This window comes from Chiloscyllium punctatum, chromosome 16 (genome assembly GCF_047496795.1).
Source record: "Chiloscyllium punctatum isolate Juve2018m chromosome 16, sChiPun1.3, whole genome shotgun sequence".
Lineage (NCBI taxonomy): Eukaryota > Metazoa > Chordata > Chondrichthyes > Orectolobiformes > Hemiscylliidae > Chiloscyllium > Chiloscyllium punctatum.
This window is the reverse complement of record NC_092754.1, coordinates 41,718,525-41,738,380: the sequence shown is the minus strand read 5'-3', so window position 1 is coordinate 41,738,380 and position 19,856 is coordinate 41,718,525. Positions and strand designations below refer to the sequence as shown.

Here is a 19,856-nt window from a genome sequence, read left to right as displayed (position 1 = left end):
AGAGTTTATTGTTTGATGTCAGCTGAACTTTTCAGGTACTAATTGCCATATACAACCCTGACTGTAGAGAACACAGTTTACAGGGTGTGTTCAGGTGGAAGTTTTTCAATTCAAGGCACCATACCCTGTAGACTCTCACCAGGAACTGGGTAGGAACTGTCTAAACATATTTCACACCAGACCATCAAGTCAGAAGTGAACTTCAACCAAGTCAATTTCAACCTTCCCATTTGGGGTGCAGCTGAGAATTTTGTTTCTGAACGCAAATAGTCAAAGAACAAAGAACAATACAGCACAGGAACAGGTCCTGCGCTGACACATTTTGCCCTTCCATACTAACATTGTCTTCACTTACAGGATCCGTATCCCACTACTCCCTTCCTGATCATGTATTTGTCCAAGTGTTTCTTGAATGCTGCTGTTGTATCTGCTTCCACCACCACCTCTGACAGTGCATTCTAGGCACTCACCACCTTTTGTGTGAAAAATTTGCCTTGCACATCTCCTTTTTTAAACATAGCACCTTGCACTTTGAACCTGTGCCCCCTAATAATTGACTCCTCCACCCTGGGAACAGGCCTCATACTTTCCACTCTATCCATGTCACTCACAATCTTATGAATATCTATCCGGTTGCCCCTCAACCCACTCTGCATTCCAGTGAAAACAAACCCAGTCTATCCAACCTTTCGTCATAGCTAAAATCCCCAATACCAGGCAACATTCTGGTAAACCTTTTCTGAATGATCTTCAATCCCCAAATTTCAATTTTGTTACCAGTCCAGAGACAGGAAAAATGTCACTGCAATGGACTTTCTAAGTCTTGAATTAATATCACTGCACATACCTTTAAACTGCCATGGGTACAATTTCTAGTTAATTCATGCAGCAAAATAAAAAGGCAGCAAGTAGTCTTGATAAAAGCCAACTACTGCAGATGCTAGAGATTTGAAATAAAATCAGAAAGTGCTGGAGAATCCCAGCAGGTCTGGCAGCATCTGTGGAGTGAGAAACAGAGTCAATGTTTCAAGTCCAAAAATCCAAAATGAGAATTATTGAAACACTAACTGTTTCTCTCACAGGAGCTGCCAGGTCTACTGAGTTTCTCCAACACAGCACTTGGTGTTGTTGTTATGGACTGCATAAGACTGCAGTAAACAACACAGTTATAATGTCTACAATTGTGTCCTGATTACTTACAAAGATTGGATGACAATACATAGTACCAAGTGCAAAGCAAATAAAGAATGATATGTTTTATAAAAAAGGGAAGATAGGTATTGTAAAAGAAAAATGTCAAATTTAAGATTGTACATCAAACATCTTCTAACTAGATATTTGTCACATGACTTATGTTATTGTTCATTTGATTTCAAGGGGTCAGCCATGGCTCAGTAATAGCATGCGCAGACGTTGACTCAGATGTTTGCAGGTCAGAGTTGAAGCTAGATTAGAGCACACAGACCATGCTGAGTGCATTGCTAAAGTGGAACTGCACTGTCAGATATGCTGTCTTCCAGTCAAAATGTTAAGCTGATGCCCTTGCCAACACTGATAACTCAATTAATAACTTAAAATCAGATCGCCTCATCAATACCACATTACAGTTCTGGGATCTTGCTGTGTGCAAATTGTTTGCCACTTGTTTTGCACTACAACAGCGACTGCACTGAAGGATTTGACTTTGGGATCCCCTGAAGTTAAGCAGAATATTATATAAATACTTCTTTGCTAAGGAGGAAAGGGAGAATGTGAATTGATATAGAACCTGAACACACCTCAGAATATCAGACGTTACTTCACATTCAAATTGGTTATTTTTCAGATGCTGTCACTTTTTTCATGCAGATAAAGCAGAGAAAATGACCAGTTAATCTGTTTTCAGTGATGCTATTTGAAGGACATGAGTTGTGTAAGACAACAGGAAAATACAGTTATTCTTTGAATATGATTTGGAGATGCTGGTCTTGGACTGGGGTGTACAAAGTTAAAAATCACACAACATCAGGTTATGGTCCAACAGGTTTATTTGGAAGCACTATCGTTCAGAGTGCTGCTTCTTCACCAGTTGATTGTACTATTGTTTGAAGTTAACTTGAATAAGGAGATAGGAGCTTAGCACAATATACAGTCTGAAACATTGCGGTAATGCAACTCCCACACTTGCACTGTAATGTGCCTTACCTTAAACCCCACCTTCTGATTCAAGAAGGGAGCTGAACCAAACCAATGTGGTTATTCAAAAGAGCTTCAAACGCTCAACACACAACACAAACGCAGATGGATCACCACTACACACACTCTAACTTCTTCAATACTGCTGGCACTACTGAAGTCTCCCTTACCTGAGAACTCCCATTGACAGGAGGATCGTTGTCTACAAACAGCGAGCCCTGAGTCAAGTTCCGATATAACACTACATTGTGATATTCTCCCAGAGAAATGGGGTTAGGGTGACGGATGGTGGCCATGCCAGAACCCACATTGAACCTTTGGGAAGAAGCACAAATATTTGTAAGATATATCAGAAAAGTGCAGGAAATATAATCAACTGTAAATGTGCATAGATGCAAAGGTTAAATGAAATGATTAAAGAGATACTTTGCAAGATTCTGAAGTTAATTTGGCATTGGTATACGTAGCTGATTATTCATTTAATATGTCTCTTTCCTTCAATTTTGTTGTGTAACTGAAAGGCACAATTGTACAAGAATATTTGTGCCAGAATACTTTTGAGGCTTTCTTTATATCGGAGGTCATAAGCCAGCCATTCATGTCAATCTGGTCACGACATTTTCAACATCTCATTCTCTGGACACACAAACGTAATCAAAGCACAATCATTACCTGAATTCAGGGCGGCCTCCAACTAATGTGAATGAGATAAAGTCTGCTCCTGTTGTCTGCTCCTGGCCATTGTAAATAATCATACCTGAAAGACCGAGAATGAGTGTGATGAAGAGACCGATGCTGATGGAATTGTGGTATCACACAGGTACAAGTGTTAATGATTGGCGCTTTAGGTGTTCTCAGAGTGCTTTAAAATTGCAGGGTTATGATGGAAGAGAGAATTAGAGAGCAGACTGCACCACTGAGCCACGAGACATAGGTTCACCCCGACATTTTGTAATCAAGCTCCTCTGGAGTAGAGACCAACAAGCAATTCAAAAGGGAGATAGCAACACATCTCCCTTTAGTTGTCTGTGTTACATTTGTGTGCTTTTTATGATTTACCTGGATTATCTTGGATCTTGTCTCATTTGGAGCTGGAGCAGTCTGCACAGTTTGGTCTACAGTTCTAAGGAATTATAGTACTTATCTTAGAAAGGGTACAGTAAAGGTACACTGAATTGGTGCTGAAAAATGTGTTGCTGGAAAAGCGCAGCAGGTCAGGCAGCATCCAAGGAGCAGGAGAATCGATGTTTCGGGCATAAGCCCTTCTTCAGGAAGAAGGGGGACTTATGCCCGAAACGTCGATTCTCCTTGTTCCTTGGATGCTGCCTGACCTGCTGCGCTTTTCCAGCAACACATTTTTCACCTCTGATCTCCAGGATCTGCTGTCCTCACTTTCTCCACACTGAATTGGTTCCTGGAATGGGAGAATTATCCTAAATGCTGTACGAATTTGACATTCATCTGGAGTTAATAGAAATAAGAAGTGATCTCATTTAACTTAGAAAATTCTGAAGGGGCTTGACAGAGTGGACACTAAGTGGTTATTTCCACGGGTTTGGGTTGCAATGTCAGAATGAGGACTGAGATGAGTAGAAGTTTCTTCACTCCAAAGGTTTTCAGTCTTTGAAATTCTCTTCTCCAGAGAGCTGTGTGTGTTCTATCACTGAATATATTTAAGGTCAGAAGTCACGCGACACCAGGTTATAGTCCAACAGGTTTATCTGAAATCACAAGCTTTCGGAACGCTGCTCCTTTGTCAGGTAAACTTCACCTGGTGTCGCGTGACTTCTGACCTTGTCCACCCCAATCCAACGCCAGCATCTCCACATCATGAATATATTTATATATTCAAATATATAAATGTCTTTCAGGGAATTGAGGAATATGAAGAACGAGTAGGAAGGAGAAGGTGAAGATTAAGATCAGCCATGATTGTATTAAAGGACAGAGCATGTTTCAGCAGCAAATTGGTCTGCTACTGCTCATATTTCTCACATTCCTAAAAGTTCAAGGAAGACACTATCCATCTTTAGGGATTGGTTGAAGTAGTCTGTTTGCAGGCAAAGGGACCTCAGGCAAGTGAGAGGCCTTTAAAAGTGAGATAGTGAGAGCTCATGGTCTATATGTTCCTGTGAGGGTGAAGGGCAAGGTTGGCAGGAATAGGAAACCCTGGATGACAAGTGTTTTTGAGGCTTTGACCAGGAAAAAGGAGGTAGTGAGACTCAGGTATAGGCAGCTGGGATCAAAGGAATCCCTGAAGGTATACAGGGAAAACAGGAGTTTACTGAAGAAGGAAATCAGGAGGGCAAAATGGCATGAAATAGACTTAGCTGAGAAGAAGAGGTACTTTCAGTATATTAAAGGAAAAAGAATAACTAGAGAGAGAATAGGGCCCCTCAAGGACCAAAGTGGACATGTATGGGTAGAACCTGAGGAGATGAGCAAGGTTTCCAATTAATATTTCTCCTGTGTGTCTACCATGGAGAAGGACAAGACGACTTGGGAAAGTTAGTGGTGTTATCTTGGGGATAGTCTATATCACAATAGGGGGTGTGGTGGATGTATCAGAATGTATGAAAGTGGAGAGTTCTCCTGGTCCTGACCAGATATATCCAAGAACACTGCAAGAGGCTGGAGAAGAAATTACGGGGGCTCTTGCTGATATTTTTGCATCATCGCTAGCCACGGGTGAGGTGCCAGAAGACTAGAGGGTAGCGAATGTTGTGCCATTTTTCAAGTAGGGTTACAAAGAAAAGCTTGGGAACTATAGACCAGGAAGCTTAACATCTGTGGTAGGTAAGTTACTTGAGGGCTAAGATCAACATGAATTTGGAAAGACAGAGATTAATTAGCTGTAGTCAGTATGGCTTCCTGAGTGGGAGATCACGCCTCACAAAGTAACCAGGAAGGTTAATGAGAGCAAGGCAGCAGACACAGTCTATAGGGATTTCAGTAATGCCTTAGATAAAGTTCCACACGGCAGACTGTTCTAGAAGGTCAGGAATCCAGGATACACAATTGGCTTGATTGTAGGAAGCAGAGGGTAATTGTGGAAGGATGCTCGTAAGACTGGAGGCCTCTGACCATTGGTGTACCTCAGGGATTGGTGCTGTGCCCATTGTTGTTTGTTAGCAATATCAACGATATGGATGAGAATGTAAAAGGCATGATTAAAACGTTTTCAGATGGCACTAAAATGGACAGTGAGTAAGTTTATCAAAATTGCTGCAGGACCTTGATCAGCTGGGGAAGTGGGCCAAGAAATGGCAAATGGAGTTTAGTATAGATAAGTGTGAGGTCTTGCATTTTAGAAAGTCAAATCAAGATAGGAATTTCATGGGGAATGGTAGGGCCTGAAGGAATGCAGTGGAACAGAGGGATCTTGGAGTTCAGGTTCACAGTTCTCTGAAAGTCGAGTCACAGGTAGACAGGGCAGTGAAGAAGGTTTCTGGCACACTGGCCTTCATCAGTTATGGCACTGAGTCTAGAAGTTGAAAAGTTATGTTGCTGTTATACAGGACATTGATGAGGCTGCACTTGGGGATTATGTGCTCATCTTGTTATAGGAAGAATGCTATTAAAATGGAAAGAGTGCAGAAGAAATTTACAAGGATGTTGCCTGAACTCAATGCTATGAGGTATAGGGATACGTTGGACAAACTAGGACTTTTTTCTTTGGAGCGTAGGAGACTGAGGGGGGACCTTTACAGGGATGAATAAGATCATGAGAGGCGTGGATAGGGTGAATGCACTCAGTCTTTTCCTCATGGTTGAGGCATCGAGGACTAGAGGGCATCAGTTTAAGGTTAGAGGGGCAAGATTATTCTGAGGGAATCTGAGGGGCAAATTTTTTAGAGGGTGGTTTGCATAGGGAATGAGCTGCCAGCAGGTACATTACCAACATTTAAAAGGCATTTGGACAAATATATAGATAGAAAAGGATTAGTCAAGTACAGGGAAATGGGGTTAGTGTGGATACACATTTTGGTCGGCATGGACCAGTTTGGGCCAAAGGACCTGTCTCTGTGCTGTAGGACTCTGTTGCTGTTTAGCCTGAAATCAGGAGCTCAGGTAAAGAACTCTGGAAAATAGGGAGACAATAGGAATAAGGGAAGGAGAGGAGAACACTGGAGATGTTTCCTAAGCCATACACTAAAGCTTATCACAACAAAGAAATGGCTCAATTCAGTTTGAACCAGTGAGGCTGAAATACTTAATGGCCTTCAACAAATAACTATTTTAATTTTTTAAAAATGACTTGATGAAATTAATGTTATAATATAGTTTCGGCTTATCAGTGGGAAAGAACTGCAGTATTTTAGAAGCAAAATTCTCTTTCCACAGAACCAAACAATTAAATTTATCAATCTGATAAAGTATAAAAACACATCCATCTTTTCAGACATATGGCTGGAGCTAACTATAAAGTATATAAATATAAACCAGTCTTACATCCCAAGACATTCCAGACAACTGAATCGCAGTCAATAGGTTTAGAAATATTATCACTCACTTTTGTGTAGAACAGCCAAATCTGTAACAAATTCAAACGAATCCACACCATGTTTTTACATCCACACCAAAGTCACACCATTCTGTTGTAGTTTAAAGTAGAACTTTAAATGCACAATATTAAATTTTAAAAAATAAAAATGATCCTTACAGCCCAACTTAATATATTCACTGAATAGGATTTACCTCTTCTTCAATTACCTACTTAACTCATTAGATTAGATTAGATTACTTACAGTGTGGAAACAGGCCCTTTGGCCCAACAAGTCCACACCGACCCACCGAAGCGCAACCCACCCATACCCCTACATTTACCCCTTACCTAACACTATGGGCAATTTAGCATGGCCAATTCACCTAACCTGCACATCTTTGGACTGTGGGAGGAAACCGGAGCACCCGGAGGAAACCCACACAGACACAGGGAAAATGTGCAAACTCCACACAGTCAGTCACTTGAGTCGGGAATTGAACCCGGTCTCTGGCATCAGCAATTCAATATAGGAAATAAAACAGGATTCAGGTCATCCAATATTTGCATTAATTATTTACATTTCAAACTGCACTTTCCTCCAGTATTTGGTAACATTACACATTTAACACACTGGGAAAAATGAAAGATTACCCAATTTCTTGATCTCTTATACATACGAACACACATATGACAATATCATATAACTTAGTAGCGAGCCAGCTTTGAAAATAGCAATGACAAAATATTAACATGAGCCTAAGATGTTAATACAAAGCATGCAGATTACTCTAGGTTGCTTTCTTGCAGGTGAGCAGCAAGGGAAGCCTTTCTCATCATCAACCCAAACAAAGGGTCTCAGCACTAAAATTCTACAATGGGGAGATGGCAGCATTGAGGTAATGTCACTGGACTGGCAACCCAGAATACTAAGACGATACCAATATCAATTCCTTAAAGTATAAAAGTGATGGTATACCTGTACAAATCATTGGTCAGATTATGTTTGGAGTACTCAGTTCCAAGCACCTTATTTAAGGAAGGATGTTAAAACCCCGGACACAAAATTTTCTCAAGTGAAACCAGGAATGAGGGATTTTAGATAAAAGGAAAGATTAGAGAAATTGGGCTTAGTCTCCCTGGAAGTGGCCTATTGATGTGTTCAAAATTATGAACAATTTTGACAGGGTAAAGAAGAATATTCTGTTTCCGCTAGTTAGTATGTCAGTAACAGGGGTCACAATTTCAAGACTGTAAGCAAGAGAGGCTAGGGATGAGATAAGGAAAATCTTCTTTACTCAGAGTTGTTTGGATTGGAATGTGGTGCCTGGTGGAAGCAAATTCCATAGGAAGTTCTAAAAGAACACAATATATATATTTGCAAGTAATGAATTTAGAGGGCTCTTGAAAAAGAGCTGCAGAATGGGACTGGCTGGGCAGCTCTTTGGGGAGCTGGTAAAGACATGGTGGATTGAATAGCCTCCTGGGGTACCATCAAATTCTATGATTCTATGTTCTGGGGTCATGGGCTTGAATCCTACCAGAGCAGATGGTAAAATATGGATTCAATGAAATCTGGTAAAGCACTTTCAATTATGATATCATCGTTTAATATCTTACTGTAATTGTGGCAGTGTTATTGAGAATGGGATAGTAATCTAGAAGCACAGGGACATTAAACACACCATAATAGCTCGTGGAATTTTAATTTCTTAATAAATTAAGATTGTAAAGCTACCATCAGTGACAGTGACTGAAAACCTATCATTTGTTATAAAATCCCATTTGGTTCATTCACATCCTTCAGGGAAGGACTCTGCCATCTTTATTGGGTCTGGCCTGCACGTAACTCCAGACCCACAGCATTGTGCTTGATCTGAATGGTCTCAGGCAATTAGGGATGGGCTATGAATGTTGGCCTTGCCAATGTGATCTTGTAGAGGTTTACAAAATTATGAGGGGCATGGATAGGGTAAATAGACAAAGTCTTTTCCCTGGGGTCGGGGAGTGCAGAACTAGAGGGCATAGGTTTAGGGTGAGAGGGAAAAGATATAAAAGAGACTTAAGGGGCAACTTTTTCACGCAGAGGGTGGTACGTGTATGGAATGAGCTGCCAGAGGATGTGGTGGAGGCTGGTACAATTGCAACATTAAAGAGGCATTTGGATGGGTATATGAATAGGAAAGGTTTGGAGGGATATGGGCCGGGTGCTGGCAGGTGGGACTAAATTTGGGTTGGGATATCTGGTCGGCATGGACGGGTTGGACTGAAGGGTCTGTTTCCATGCTGTACATCTCTATGACTCTATAACTAATTTTTTAAAAAAATTGAATAAGCAACAATTACATGTTTCTTGTTAATTAAACACTGATAATAAATAATTCAAACATTCCAGGTTCCAGATTGCACTTTAGGGATCAATTTGCTAAAGGTTTGGCTTCAAAATTAAATACCTGGCAAAGCTGCCAAGGCCAAGCCTTGATTCAAGTTTCACATAAGAAGGAATCAAACATATTGGTACAGCAATGGATTCTGGCCAGATATTATATTTTGAAGTCCACAAAATACTGGTGACTGGGACTTACAAGAAGAGGAGGAGGAAATTATTGAACCTGCATAATATCAGTCAGTTGCAACTGCTCTAAAATCTGTCACTAAAATCTTTATCGACTCAGGATAATACATATAGACTGCAAAAGGGAAATTTGGATTAATAGACATTACTACGCATTTTCACTGTTAAGAATGAGGCTTTTATTCCCTCTGGATTCCCTGTTCATTGTGTTCAGGATATCACAAACTGGCAGCTGAAATACTCAGAACAGACTCTTCCAATGGTTATAGAATGCTAAAGATATCATAAATGAATTGCCATCAGTCAAAATTAACACAAAATTGAATAGTTTTAACCACCTTTCCACTCACAAAGCAAACCACAATGACATTGCTGGGGAAAACAATTTGTACTCAGAATCCAGGAACATTCATGAATCAAAATGTACAGAAACATCTCGTCAATGACTCACATTTACAGTCTGTCAAACCAATGGAAGCTTATGTTTATACTCAAGGCATGAAATACAATAGAGGAAAAGGTCATTCTGTTGATTACACCTACCCTAGCTCTTGGAGAAAGCTAATCACTTTGTTCTACTTACCTGCAGTAATGGCAGCTCTGGTTCAAACCTCTACCACTGCCATCCCTGATCATATGAGGAACTGAGTTGGGCAATTCAGACCTTCTACCTGCTCCACCATTCAATTCAATTATTGCATTTCAATCACACTTGATAGTAAATTAAATAAGCATAATGGTAGCAAATCTACATGATGAAGGTTATAGCAGCTGCTGGCCTGGCATTTAATTTTTAGTTTGTTTATAATGTAGCTTTGTGCACCTCAAACATAAAGCAGAGTTTTTACCAGTAGCAACTTGTGGGATTTGTAGAGATACTTAAGAAACTCACCAGAGTACAGTAAGAGAGCTTGGATACAGATGGGAAAAAGAACACAGAAACACAAACAAAAAGTGAGAAAAATCAAACAAAAACACATACAAAGTATAGACTTACAGACTGACCTGTAGTTTGAAAAATATCTGCACAGATTCAGACCAAGTGTTGAATATTTAAAATTGGAGCTGTACTATTCACTTTATAATGGACCAAAATGAGATAAATTGTCTGTGTTGCTGGAGGGAAGGACTGAATACATATATCACATGACACCACAACTTGGCTATTAAAGCCCATGAAGATGAGCAATCCTAGTTGGATCATCACACACGTGGAGAAACGAGGACTGCCCTGAACATTCACAAGTCTCTTTGATCTCCATTGGCTGAATTTTAAGGGTAAGTGCCAATTACTTTATTGGAATAATTAATTGGGAAGAATGTTAGATTAGATTAGATTACAGTGTGGAAACAGGCCTTTCGGCCCAACAAGTCCACACCGACCCGTCGAAGCGCAACCCACCCATACCCCTACATTTACCCCTTACCTAACACTACGGGCAATTTAGCATGGCCAATTCACCTAACCTGCACATCTTTGGACTGTGGGAGGAAACTGGAGCACCTGGAGGAAACCCACGCAGACACGGGGAGAACGTGCAAACTCCACACAGTCAGTCTGCCTGAGGTGGGAATTGAACCCAGGTCTCTGGAGCTGTGAGGCAGCAGTGCTAACCACTGTGCCACTGGAGGGTATGATCAGCATCCATTGGGATATGGTCAGTATCCACTGGATGTAGTCAGCATTCCCTGGGATAGAGTCAGGACCCATTATCTGATACACAATCAGCAATGCATGGAGCAAATCCCAAGGCCCAAGAATGTCAATCATATTTAACCATCAGTGTTCTAGAAGGAGCTCCTGTTGGTCAGATCTACAGAGTAATATAAATATTCTTTGTGGATGGGTTAGACTATAACTGAGCCACACACACATTGAAAGTTCAGGAATCAGCATTTGGACAGAATCACCGAATTGCTACTTTGCAGGAGGTATCCATTCGGTCAATCAAGTCTACACTGACTCTCTGAATAAGCAGTTCACTTTGAGTCATTCTCCCACCTTCTCCCTGTAACCCAGCACATGGATCCCTCTTCAATAACTGTCTTATTCCCTTTGGAAAGCCGCAGGTGAACCTGCCTTCACCGCGTTCTCTAGTGTAGTCACTGTGTGAGCAAGTTCATCTTCAGGTCACTTTTGCTTCTTTGGCAAATTACTTTAAATCTGTGTCCTCTCATTCCTGATCTGCTGTGATGTTAAAAATGAAGAGAGGATTCTGGCTTGAATTTAATGTGATTTCCCAAGCTTCTGCCACAATTCATACATAGTCATTCAGGGCAAATCACTGAATGTCCTGGACATGATTCAGAGCTTTCGAGGAACTGCAGAGGAAGTTGGAGCTCGAGATTCTTACCATCAGCTGCATCTGGGCGGAATGTTATGCTGATTTCAAATTCATGGTAGGCATCCTTTATAGTGGGCAACGCAATGTAGGAGATAGGGTCCTGTGTGAAATACGGGATCTTGCGTTCTGAAAAGACAGGAAAATTGCACAAAGGTTCACTGAAGCAATACAAGAGCTACTTATTAATATTTAACATTTAAAGTGGTTCAGAGGTAGCCCTTAACTCGCTTCTGAGTCAGAAGGCTTTGGGTTGAACTCTGAATGATAGGTAATTTCGGCTGGCATTCCAGTGTAGTACTGAGGGAGGGCCACATTGCAGACCTTCAATTTCCTTTTTCTTCCTGTTAGCCTTAAGCAATACATTTCCCTCAGCCAATGTCAATGAAACAGATTGTTCTGATCATCAGTTTCATTGTTGTGGCTTTGCAATGCTGCAGGCTGTCCTGTAAATTAGCAGGAAACTCCAAAAGGATTGCAGTAGCTATGAAGAACATTACAATATCCTAAGGATCTGAAAGATATTGTCTCATTGTGGCACTTTCCGAGTGTTGTCAAAGTCTTTGGTGTATTCAGTATGAAGTATCAAGCAAAGGAAACCTTTGATTCACATTTCAATAGAGTCATCGAGTCATAGAGGTGTACAGCATGGAAACAGACCCTTCGATCTAACTCATCGATGCAGACAGATATCCTAACCTAACCTAGTCCCATTTGCCAGCAATTGGTCATATCACTCTAAACCCTTCCTATTCATATACCTATCCATGCTTTCATGGTTTTATAAACTTTTGTAAGGTCACCCCTCACCCTCCAATGCTCCAGGGGAAACAACCCCAGCCTGCTCAGCCTCTCTCTACTGCTCAAACCCGCCAACCCTGGCAACATCCTTGTAAATCTTTTCTGAGCCCTTTCAAGTTTAACATCCTTCTGATAGAAGGGAGACCAGAATTCCACACAATATTCCAAAAGTGGCCTAACCAACGTCCTGTGCAACCGCAACATGACCTCCCAACACTATTATAAGAATGCATGCTCAGATGATCTTACTTCGCAAAGCTACCTTAACTTTAATATTCCATTTTGTCTTACTTACTCTGCTAAACCCCATTTGTGCCAATTCTAAGTGAAGTTTCAAAAGACTTGTATGTACTTTTACAAAGTGTGATAAAGGTTAAAAGACACAGCAAGCCATGAAGATGGCAAATGGCCCTGTGTCAAAGGCAAAGGCGACAGTATCAGTAAGATGCTCTGTATTTCTAGAACACCTGCGTTAGGTCACATTTGGAATAATGTTTTTAGTTTTGACACTCTATGCAAGGAAGGACATGTTTGCTCTCGAGACGGTATAGCAAAGGTTTTCAAAATTGAGCCCTTGAATAGAAGGACTGACTTATGATGAGGTGTTGAGTAAACAGTCAGAATTCTGAAGGGGCTTGACTGGACAGACACGATAGGTTGTTTCCCCCCGTCTGGAACATCTAGACATCGGGGCCCAACTTCAGGATATGCACACTAAGGCAAGGAGATGTGTATTCACTCGGGCAGGGGATGAATTTTTCGCATTCTCTACTCCAGGAGGTTGCAGATGCTTCATTATCACTAAATATACTCAAGGTTGGAGCAGAGGTTTGGTCTCACAGGAATTTAAGGGAATGGGGGAATAGATACAAAAGTGAAGTTACCGCAGATTATCAGCTACTATCAAACAATGGTAGAGCACAGCAGGTCAAGCAGAATCCAAGGAGTAGGAAAATCGATGCTTCTGTCAAAAGCCCTTCAACAGGAATCATCCTGAATGAAGGCTTTTGCCTGAAACGTCAATTTTCCTGCTCCTCGATGCTGCCTGACCTGCTGTGCTTTTCCTGAATGGCACAGCAGTCTCTCAGAGACACACCGGTAGCTCCTGCTCTAATGTTGCAGAGAACATCTCACACAAAAATGAACTTGTCATACCTCTGACTTTCAACATGGCGTACGCTGTCTCCTCTCCCTGTTCGTTTGTGGCTGTACAAACGTATGTTCCAGTGTGTTCGGTAGTAGCTGATGGAATGGTCAATACATTGTTCTCGACAAAGGCTCCAGGTGGAAGATCGCCCTCCAGCTAAAAGTAACCAGAGGAATGTCAGAAGGTGAAAACAGGATGGAAGCCTCCTAACAGGGGCCAACTCAACATCAAACAAAGCATTATATCAGTATGTTTAGTCAACGACAGGAATTTAAAGTAGGCTTGCATTCTTGATGAGCACTAATTTGAGCAAAAGGACCACATTCTGTGACTCACAGACATATTCTTTCATTCTGTTATAGGATGTGCCTAGGCCAACATTTATTGACCATCCCTCATTGTTTCTCAAATGTTTAACTACCACTGCTCTTAGGATATAAGGACACATACAATGCTGTTCGAGAGTGAGTTCCATGGTACTGACCCAGTGATGCTGAAGGAATGGCAATATATTTCCAAGTCAGGATGGCGAGGGGCTCGGAGGGGTACTTGCAGATGATGTTTCTCTGCATCTGCTACCTATGTCCTTCCAGATGCGAGAGGCCACGGATGTGGAAAGCAGTGCTGAAGGAGACTTGGTGAGTTACTGCAGTACACCTTGTAGATGGTACTCACTGCTGCCATTATGCGTTGGTGGTGATAGAAGTCAACATTAAAGGCAGTGCTGATATGTCTGCTTTGTTGTGGATGGTGTCAAGCTTTTTGAGTGCTGTTGAAGCTGCACTCATCCAAGCAAGTGGGATATACTCCATCACACACCTGACTTATGCCTTGTAGATGAAAGAAAGTCAGCAGAATAGACTGACTCTCAGCTTCCCCTCCCTGCTGACTACATGAACTGCACCCTTCTGTCTCTCTTTCTGTCCCATCTAAACAGCTCTGTTCACTGACTGTTTTCAGGTGTGAACATTTTGCCCCTTTCTCCCAATAAGTTTCAACCTGGCTCCCCTCATCAACTCTGCCCTAAAGGGAAATTCCACAATAAAGGATAGCAAGGTTAGATCTCATGGAATACAGGGAGAACTATCCACTTGGATACAGAACTGGCTTGAAGGTAGAAGACAGAGGGTGGTGGTGGAGGGTTGCTTTTCAGACTGGAGGCCTGTGACCAGTGGAGTGCCACAAGGATCAATGCTGGGTCCACTGCTTTTCATCATTTATATAAATGAGTTGGATGTGAACACAGGAGGCATAGTTAGTAAGTTTGCAGATGACACCACAATTGGAGGTGCAGTGGACAGCGAAGGAGGTTACCTCAGATTACAATGGGATCTTGATCAGTGGGCAAATGGACTGAGGAATGGCAGATAGAGTTTAATTTAAGTAAATGCGAGGTGCTGCATTTTGGGAAAGCAAATCTTAGCAGGACTTATACACTTAATGGTAAGGTCCTAGGGAGTGTTGCTGAACAAAGAGACCTTGGAGTTCAGGTTCATAGCTCCTTGAAAGTGGAGTCGCAGGTAGATAGGATAGTGAAGATGATGTTTGGTATGCTTTCCTTTATTGGTCAGAGTATTGAGTACAGGAGTTGGGAGGTCATATTGCAGTTGTACAGGACATTGGTTAGGCCACTTTTGGAATATTGTGAAACTTGAGATGGTTCAGAAAAGATTTACAAGGATGTTGTTAGGTTTAGAGGATTTGAGCTGTAGGGAGAGGTTGAAAAGGCTGGGGCTAATGTCCCTGGAGTATCACAGGCTGAGGTTTATAAAGGTTTATAAAATCATGAGGAGCATGGATAGGATAAATAGACAAAATCTTTTCTCTGGGGTAGGGGAGTCCAGATCTAGAAGGCATAGGTTTAGAGTGAGAGGGGAAAGATAATAAAAGAGACCTAAGGTGCAACTTTTTCATGCAGAGGGTGGTACGTGTATGGAATGAGGTGCCAGAGGAAGTGGTGGAGGCTGGTACAATTACAACATTTAAAAGGCATCTGGATTGGTATATGAATAGGAAGGGTTTAGAGTGATATGGGCCTTATGCTGGCAAGTGGGACTAGATTAGGTTGGGATATCTGGTCGGCATGGACGAGTTGGACCAAAGGGTCTGTTTCCATGCTGTACATCTCTACAACTCTAAATGCTCCCTCAATTAGTCAACGTTACAGAATATCTAACCATTCTCTGATGCTCTGGACACAACTGGGCAGTTGGTCGCTCACAGTTCAGTGAACCATAAAACATTTCATCATCTCAGTCTTTATTATAACATGCAATCCTATTCGCAATCAGATAGTTATCCATATCAGACTGATAGGGCTAATTGACTCACACTAACTCCTTATCTGTACATGGCAAAACCTGCAGGCGATCCTTTCTTGATTTACGACTCTACAAAGGGCACAGTGCTCAAATCAACTTTGAGGAAAAGCTCCTGAGTTAAAAAGAAACTACCTTATGCCAGGTGATCTCTGGCTCTGGGTATCCAGAGGCTAGACATGGAAACACAGCCTTGGATCCAATTGTTACTTCTTTGAGTTCTGGCTGAGGCACAATCATGGGAACAGCTGCAAAAATAATAAGCATTTGTTATTCAAGTGACATATTTAAAAGAATCTTTTGCAAACCAATTCTTTAAAAAGAACATAAATCAGGGGATGCAGTAAACTCCATGCTTCAGTAGGTATTGTGAGCTTGGCACAATATTGCCAGCTTTATCTCTAACCATGTGCTTCAGTTACAGAAAGAAAATACAGATTTAAATCAATATTTTAATGAAATAATTTATGGAGGTCAGTGGTAGAAGTACAATTATGGTTCTATTGTATACAGCAAAATTTAGTTTTAGGAATGTGACCAACACTGGCAAGGCCATAATTATTGCCCAATTTTTAACTGTCCTGCGGGTGGCAAAGATTAAGCAGTGAGCATGGTTTTGGAGACACCCAACACATCTCAAAGCTATTTTAGAATTATACATTAAAGCTGGCATCACTCAAAATAAACTGGAGAACAAATTGAGCTTCACTCACACTGCACATATAGGACCACCTCAGACTTGACGGACCCTGCTTCATTGGTGGCAGTGCATCGGTAACGCCCTGCATCAGACTCTTTCACATGATCAATTTTCAGCATTCCATTCTTGAGGATAACTTCAGGCGAGAGTCTTCCATCCACTTTACTCCATTGAATAGAAGGCTGGGGATCCCCGATAGCCTGGCACTCGAATTCTACCGACCCACCCACCATGACCATCTGCATGGACGCCCTCACGTTGATCATGACAATTGGCAAGGCTGAAAGTAACATGGGAAAAAAAAAGTTAATTCACTTCCAACTCCTCCAACACATCAGCTGCAGCGTATACCATCTACAACACGCATTGCAGTAACTCACAAAGACTCATCTAACGGCACCTTACAAATCTGCAGCCTCTATTGCTTAGAAGGACAAGAACAGCAGATGCATAGGAAAGCCACTATTCACAAGTTCTGCTCCAAGCCATCCTAACGTCCCAGTGAGGCAATCTGCTCATGCTGGATGAGCATGTTTATCCCAGAGTTCAAAGTGGCCAATAGCTTTCTGTGGTACACTGGCATTGCTTTATGACTGGTTAAGTCAGTTGTCTTTAGATTAGTGCTGGTAGGTTACTCAGTGGTCAAGGTCTATCTAAACCAGGCCAGTTCCTGAAATTTTTACATATTCTGCCATGATGTCTGCCAACATTCTGATATTTGTATCATGCACAAATTTCTGTATGCCCAATAACAGACCCTCCTTAACGCTGGAAGAGGAAACAGCTTTGGAAGATTCAGCCCCTCTTACTAGCTTCCAATTCCAATCTGGTTACTTACACTATGACTTAACATTAAGCATTTAACAACATCAATGACAACATCTGTAGTGGAGCTGTCTATTAAATAGGCCATGGGTACTGCAAACATATTACACTCATGGAGACAAACTCTGAAGTTGTACAACTTATGATTTGAACTCTCCTGTTCCTTGCACTGTTCCAATGCTCAGAACTATGGTGGGTCACACAGGCAGATGTTTGCCAGCTGTGTGGACATGTGGAGTTCCATAGGTAGCCCAGGTGAGTACACATTATCAGGATACTACACCATCAAATGGCTCTTCCCTCATGACAGAATGTGCAATATTTGGAAGCAAATATCCCATAGCAACTGCACGGAAAGAGGCCTTTGGCTCGGAGAACTCTGTATTAGGAATGGCTGCAGATATCAACAATAGATCTGGAACCCTAAATCAGGTTTCAAATCTGAAGAGCATTAAAATCAAGCTCAACAAAGTCAGAAAGCATAGCCTCTATGACTGTGGTGTATTCACCCTCACATCTCTGAGATTTCTAACACAGTGAGCCACAACTCCTTGATGATGAAAGCATCTGAAATAGAGTTCAGCTGCCATAGGTAGGGTGAGAATTCCAGTCCTCACCACCAAGCTTACCAAGTCAAAAGCTGTACCACAAATTTTATACTCTTCATTACATCTCCAAATCTCTTGTGCTGTTTCAGCCTGAACCCAGCACTGGGCAACCTCTGGCTATATTGGCAGTGTGGCTGAGCCTCTGACCCCACTGCCTTCCTGCACAAAGACACCATTCGTCCCCTTTGTAACATTTATCTCAATCCTTCTGCTGTTAAAACCTGCCCCTCTGTTTTTTACCTGATGACTTCAACACTCTCTGGTCGACCTCCTATCCTCCACACTCTGACCTTCAGCTAATCCAGAGCTGCTCATACCCGAGGCTACACCAAGCCTATTAGTTCCTCACTCCTGTTTTTGTTCACCCACAATGGTTCCTATTTCTCCAATACCTCCATCTGAAAATTCTCATCTTTGTGTTTAAATCCCTTTCCGACCTGATCCTTCCCTAATATCTTTAACCATTGCCAACTCAACAGACCTCAGAGAACGTCTGTTTCTTTGACTCTGAATTCCTGTACATTCTTTCTCTCTCCTCCTTTATGTTTCTCACTTCACTGCTATGCTTGCAGCTCAGACATTATCCACAACCCAGTGACCCACCTCTTTGACCAATATTTGATCATCTCTCTGAATATTCTCCATTTTTATCTACCTTCTGTCTCTGTGAAGCACCTTGGAACATTTTCCTACATTACCGCTCCTGTACAAATGCCAAGTGCTTGCTCATACGCCTATCAGAGCTCACTTTTACAATCAGCAAAGTATAAGCAACATTGCAAAGCTCACAAAACACAGGAAGCAAAGATGCCAACAAAACATGTCAATTGTGGAATAAATGCTATTCACTTGACTAAATCTCTCTCTCTCTGTCAAAGGGAGAGATGGCCTTCATTATCATAGCTGTCATTATACAGATGGCCAGTTGCTTCTGTCAATTTTTATAATGTAGTCACCACATCACAATCAATAGTTTGAATGAGCAGAAGACTCCTTGCGTTATTTTCTGATATCCCAAGGATGATGATTTTCATGTAATCTTAAATTGGTATCCAATAACTTATACCCATTTTACATCTCTTATTCTGTTTCACCAACCATTAACAACCCTTTGCCTTTTTCAATGGACTTCATTCCTTCTCCTCTGCCTCTGACAAGAGTATATTAAAAAAAAATTCCAACCCCTTTAGTTCTGAAAAGGAGTCATATTGGACTGAAAACATTAGCATTTGTTTCTTTCTCCACAGATGCTGCCAGACCAGTTGAGTTTCTCCAACATTTTCTGTTTTCATTTTAGATTTCCACATCTGTAGTATTTTGCTTTTATATATCCATTAAAGTTATCTTTCCAATATGCTGTGCGCCTCTGAATTCTCCGTTCATCCTTATATCTCCCATATCTGCTTCATCTGCTCTCCAAAGTAAATTTAGTAAAGTGATAAAATATATGCTGGACAAACTTAGAGGGAACTAGAGTTAACATTTTGAATCCAATGTTCTTTAGAAATTCTTTAGGATTGGAGAAAAATTGTCATGGTGGAATTCTCTTCAGATCTGAAGTCGTCCAATCGTACTCAAAATGTGAACTCTGCTTCTCTCTTCACAGATGCTGCCAGAGCTGCTGGCTTTCTCTAGCATTCCCTGTGTTGTTTCAGATTTCCACCACCCACAGTACTTTGCTTTTAAATTCAGTGTGAAGTCACTTCTGCAAATTTTCCCATTTGTTGAACTGACTAACATTAAGAATATCCCTGACGCAAACCTCTAGTGTGATCTATGTTGCTTTGCAATAAGGATCCGAACAAGATTTCAGGCGAAGAACTTGACCTATTCTCTCAATTCTTCCAAATGTTCATTCCTGCACTTAATGGAGGTGAGGAAT

The 19,856-nt window shown here is 41.4% G+C and overlaps 1 protein-coding gene across 14 annotated transcripts in view; it reads right to left on the bottom strand.

The window, feature by feature from the left end:
- The window catches only part of hspg2 (heparan sulfate proteoglycan 2), a 529,465-nt gene that overhangs the window by 48,946 nt on the left and 460,663 nt on the right, over window positions 1–19,856 (bottom strand). For all 14 annotated transcript variants that reach the window (XM_072586792.1, XM_072586797.1, XM_072586801.1 and 11 more), the window contains 6 exons: window positions 16,555–16,821; window positions 15,977–16,089; window positions 13,532–13,679; window positions 11,588–11,704; window positions 2,848–2,932; window positions 2,346–2,490 (listed from right to left, as the gene is read on the bottom strand). In XM_072586792.1, the coding sequence (XP_072442893.1) occupies window positions 2,346–2,490; window positions 2,848–2,932; window positions 11,588–11,704; window positions 13,532–13,679; window positions 15,977–16,089; window positions 16,555–16,821 (875 nt within the window). The remainder of the gene's footprint in view (window positions 1–2,345; window positions 2,491–2,847; window positions 2,933–11,587; window positions 11,705–13,531; window positions 13,680–15,976; window positions 16,090–16,554; window positions 16,822–19,856) is intronic.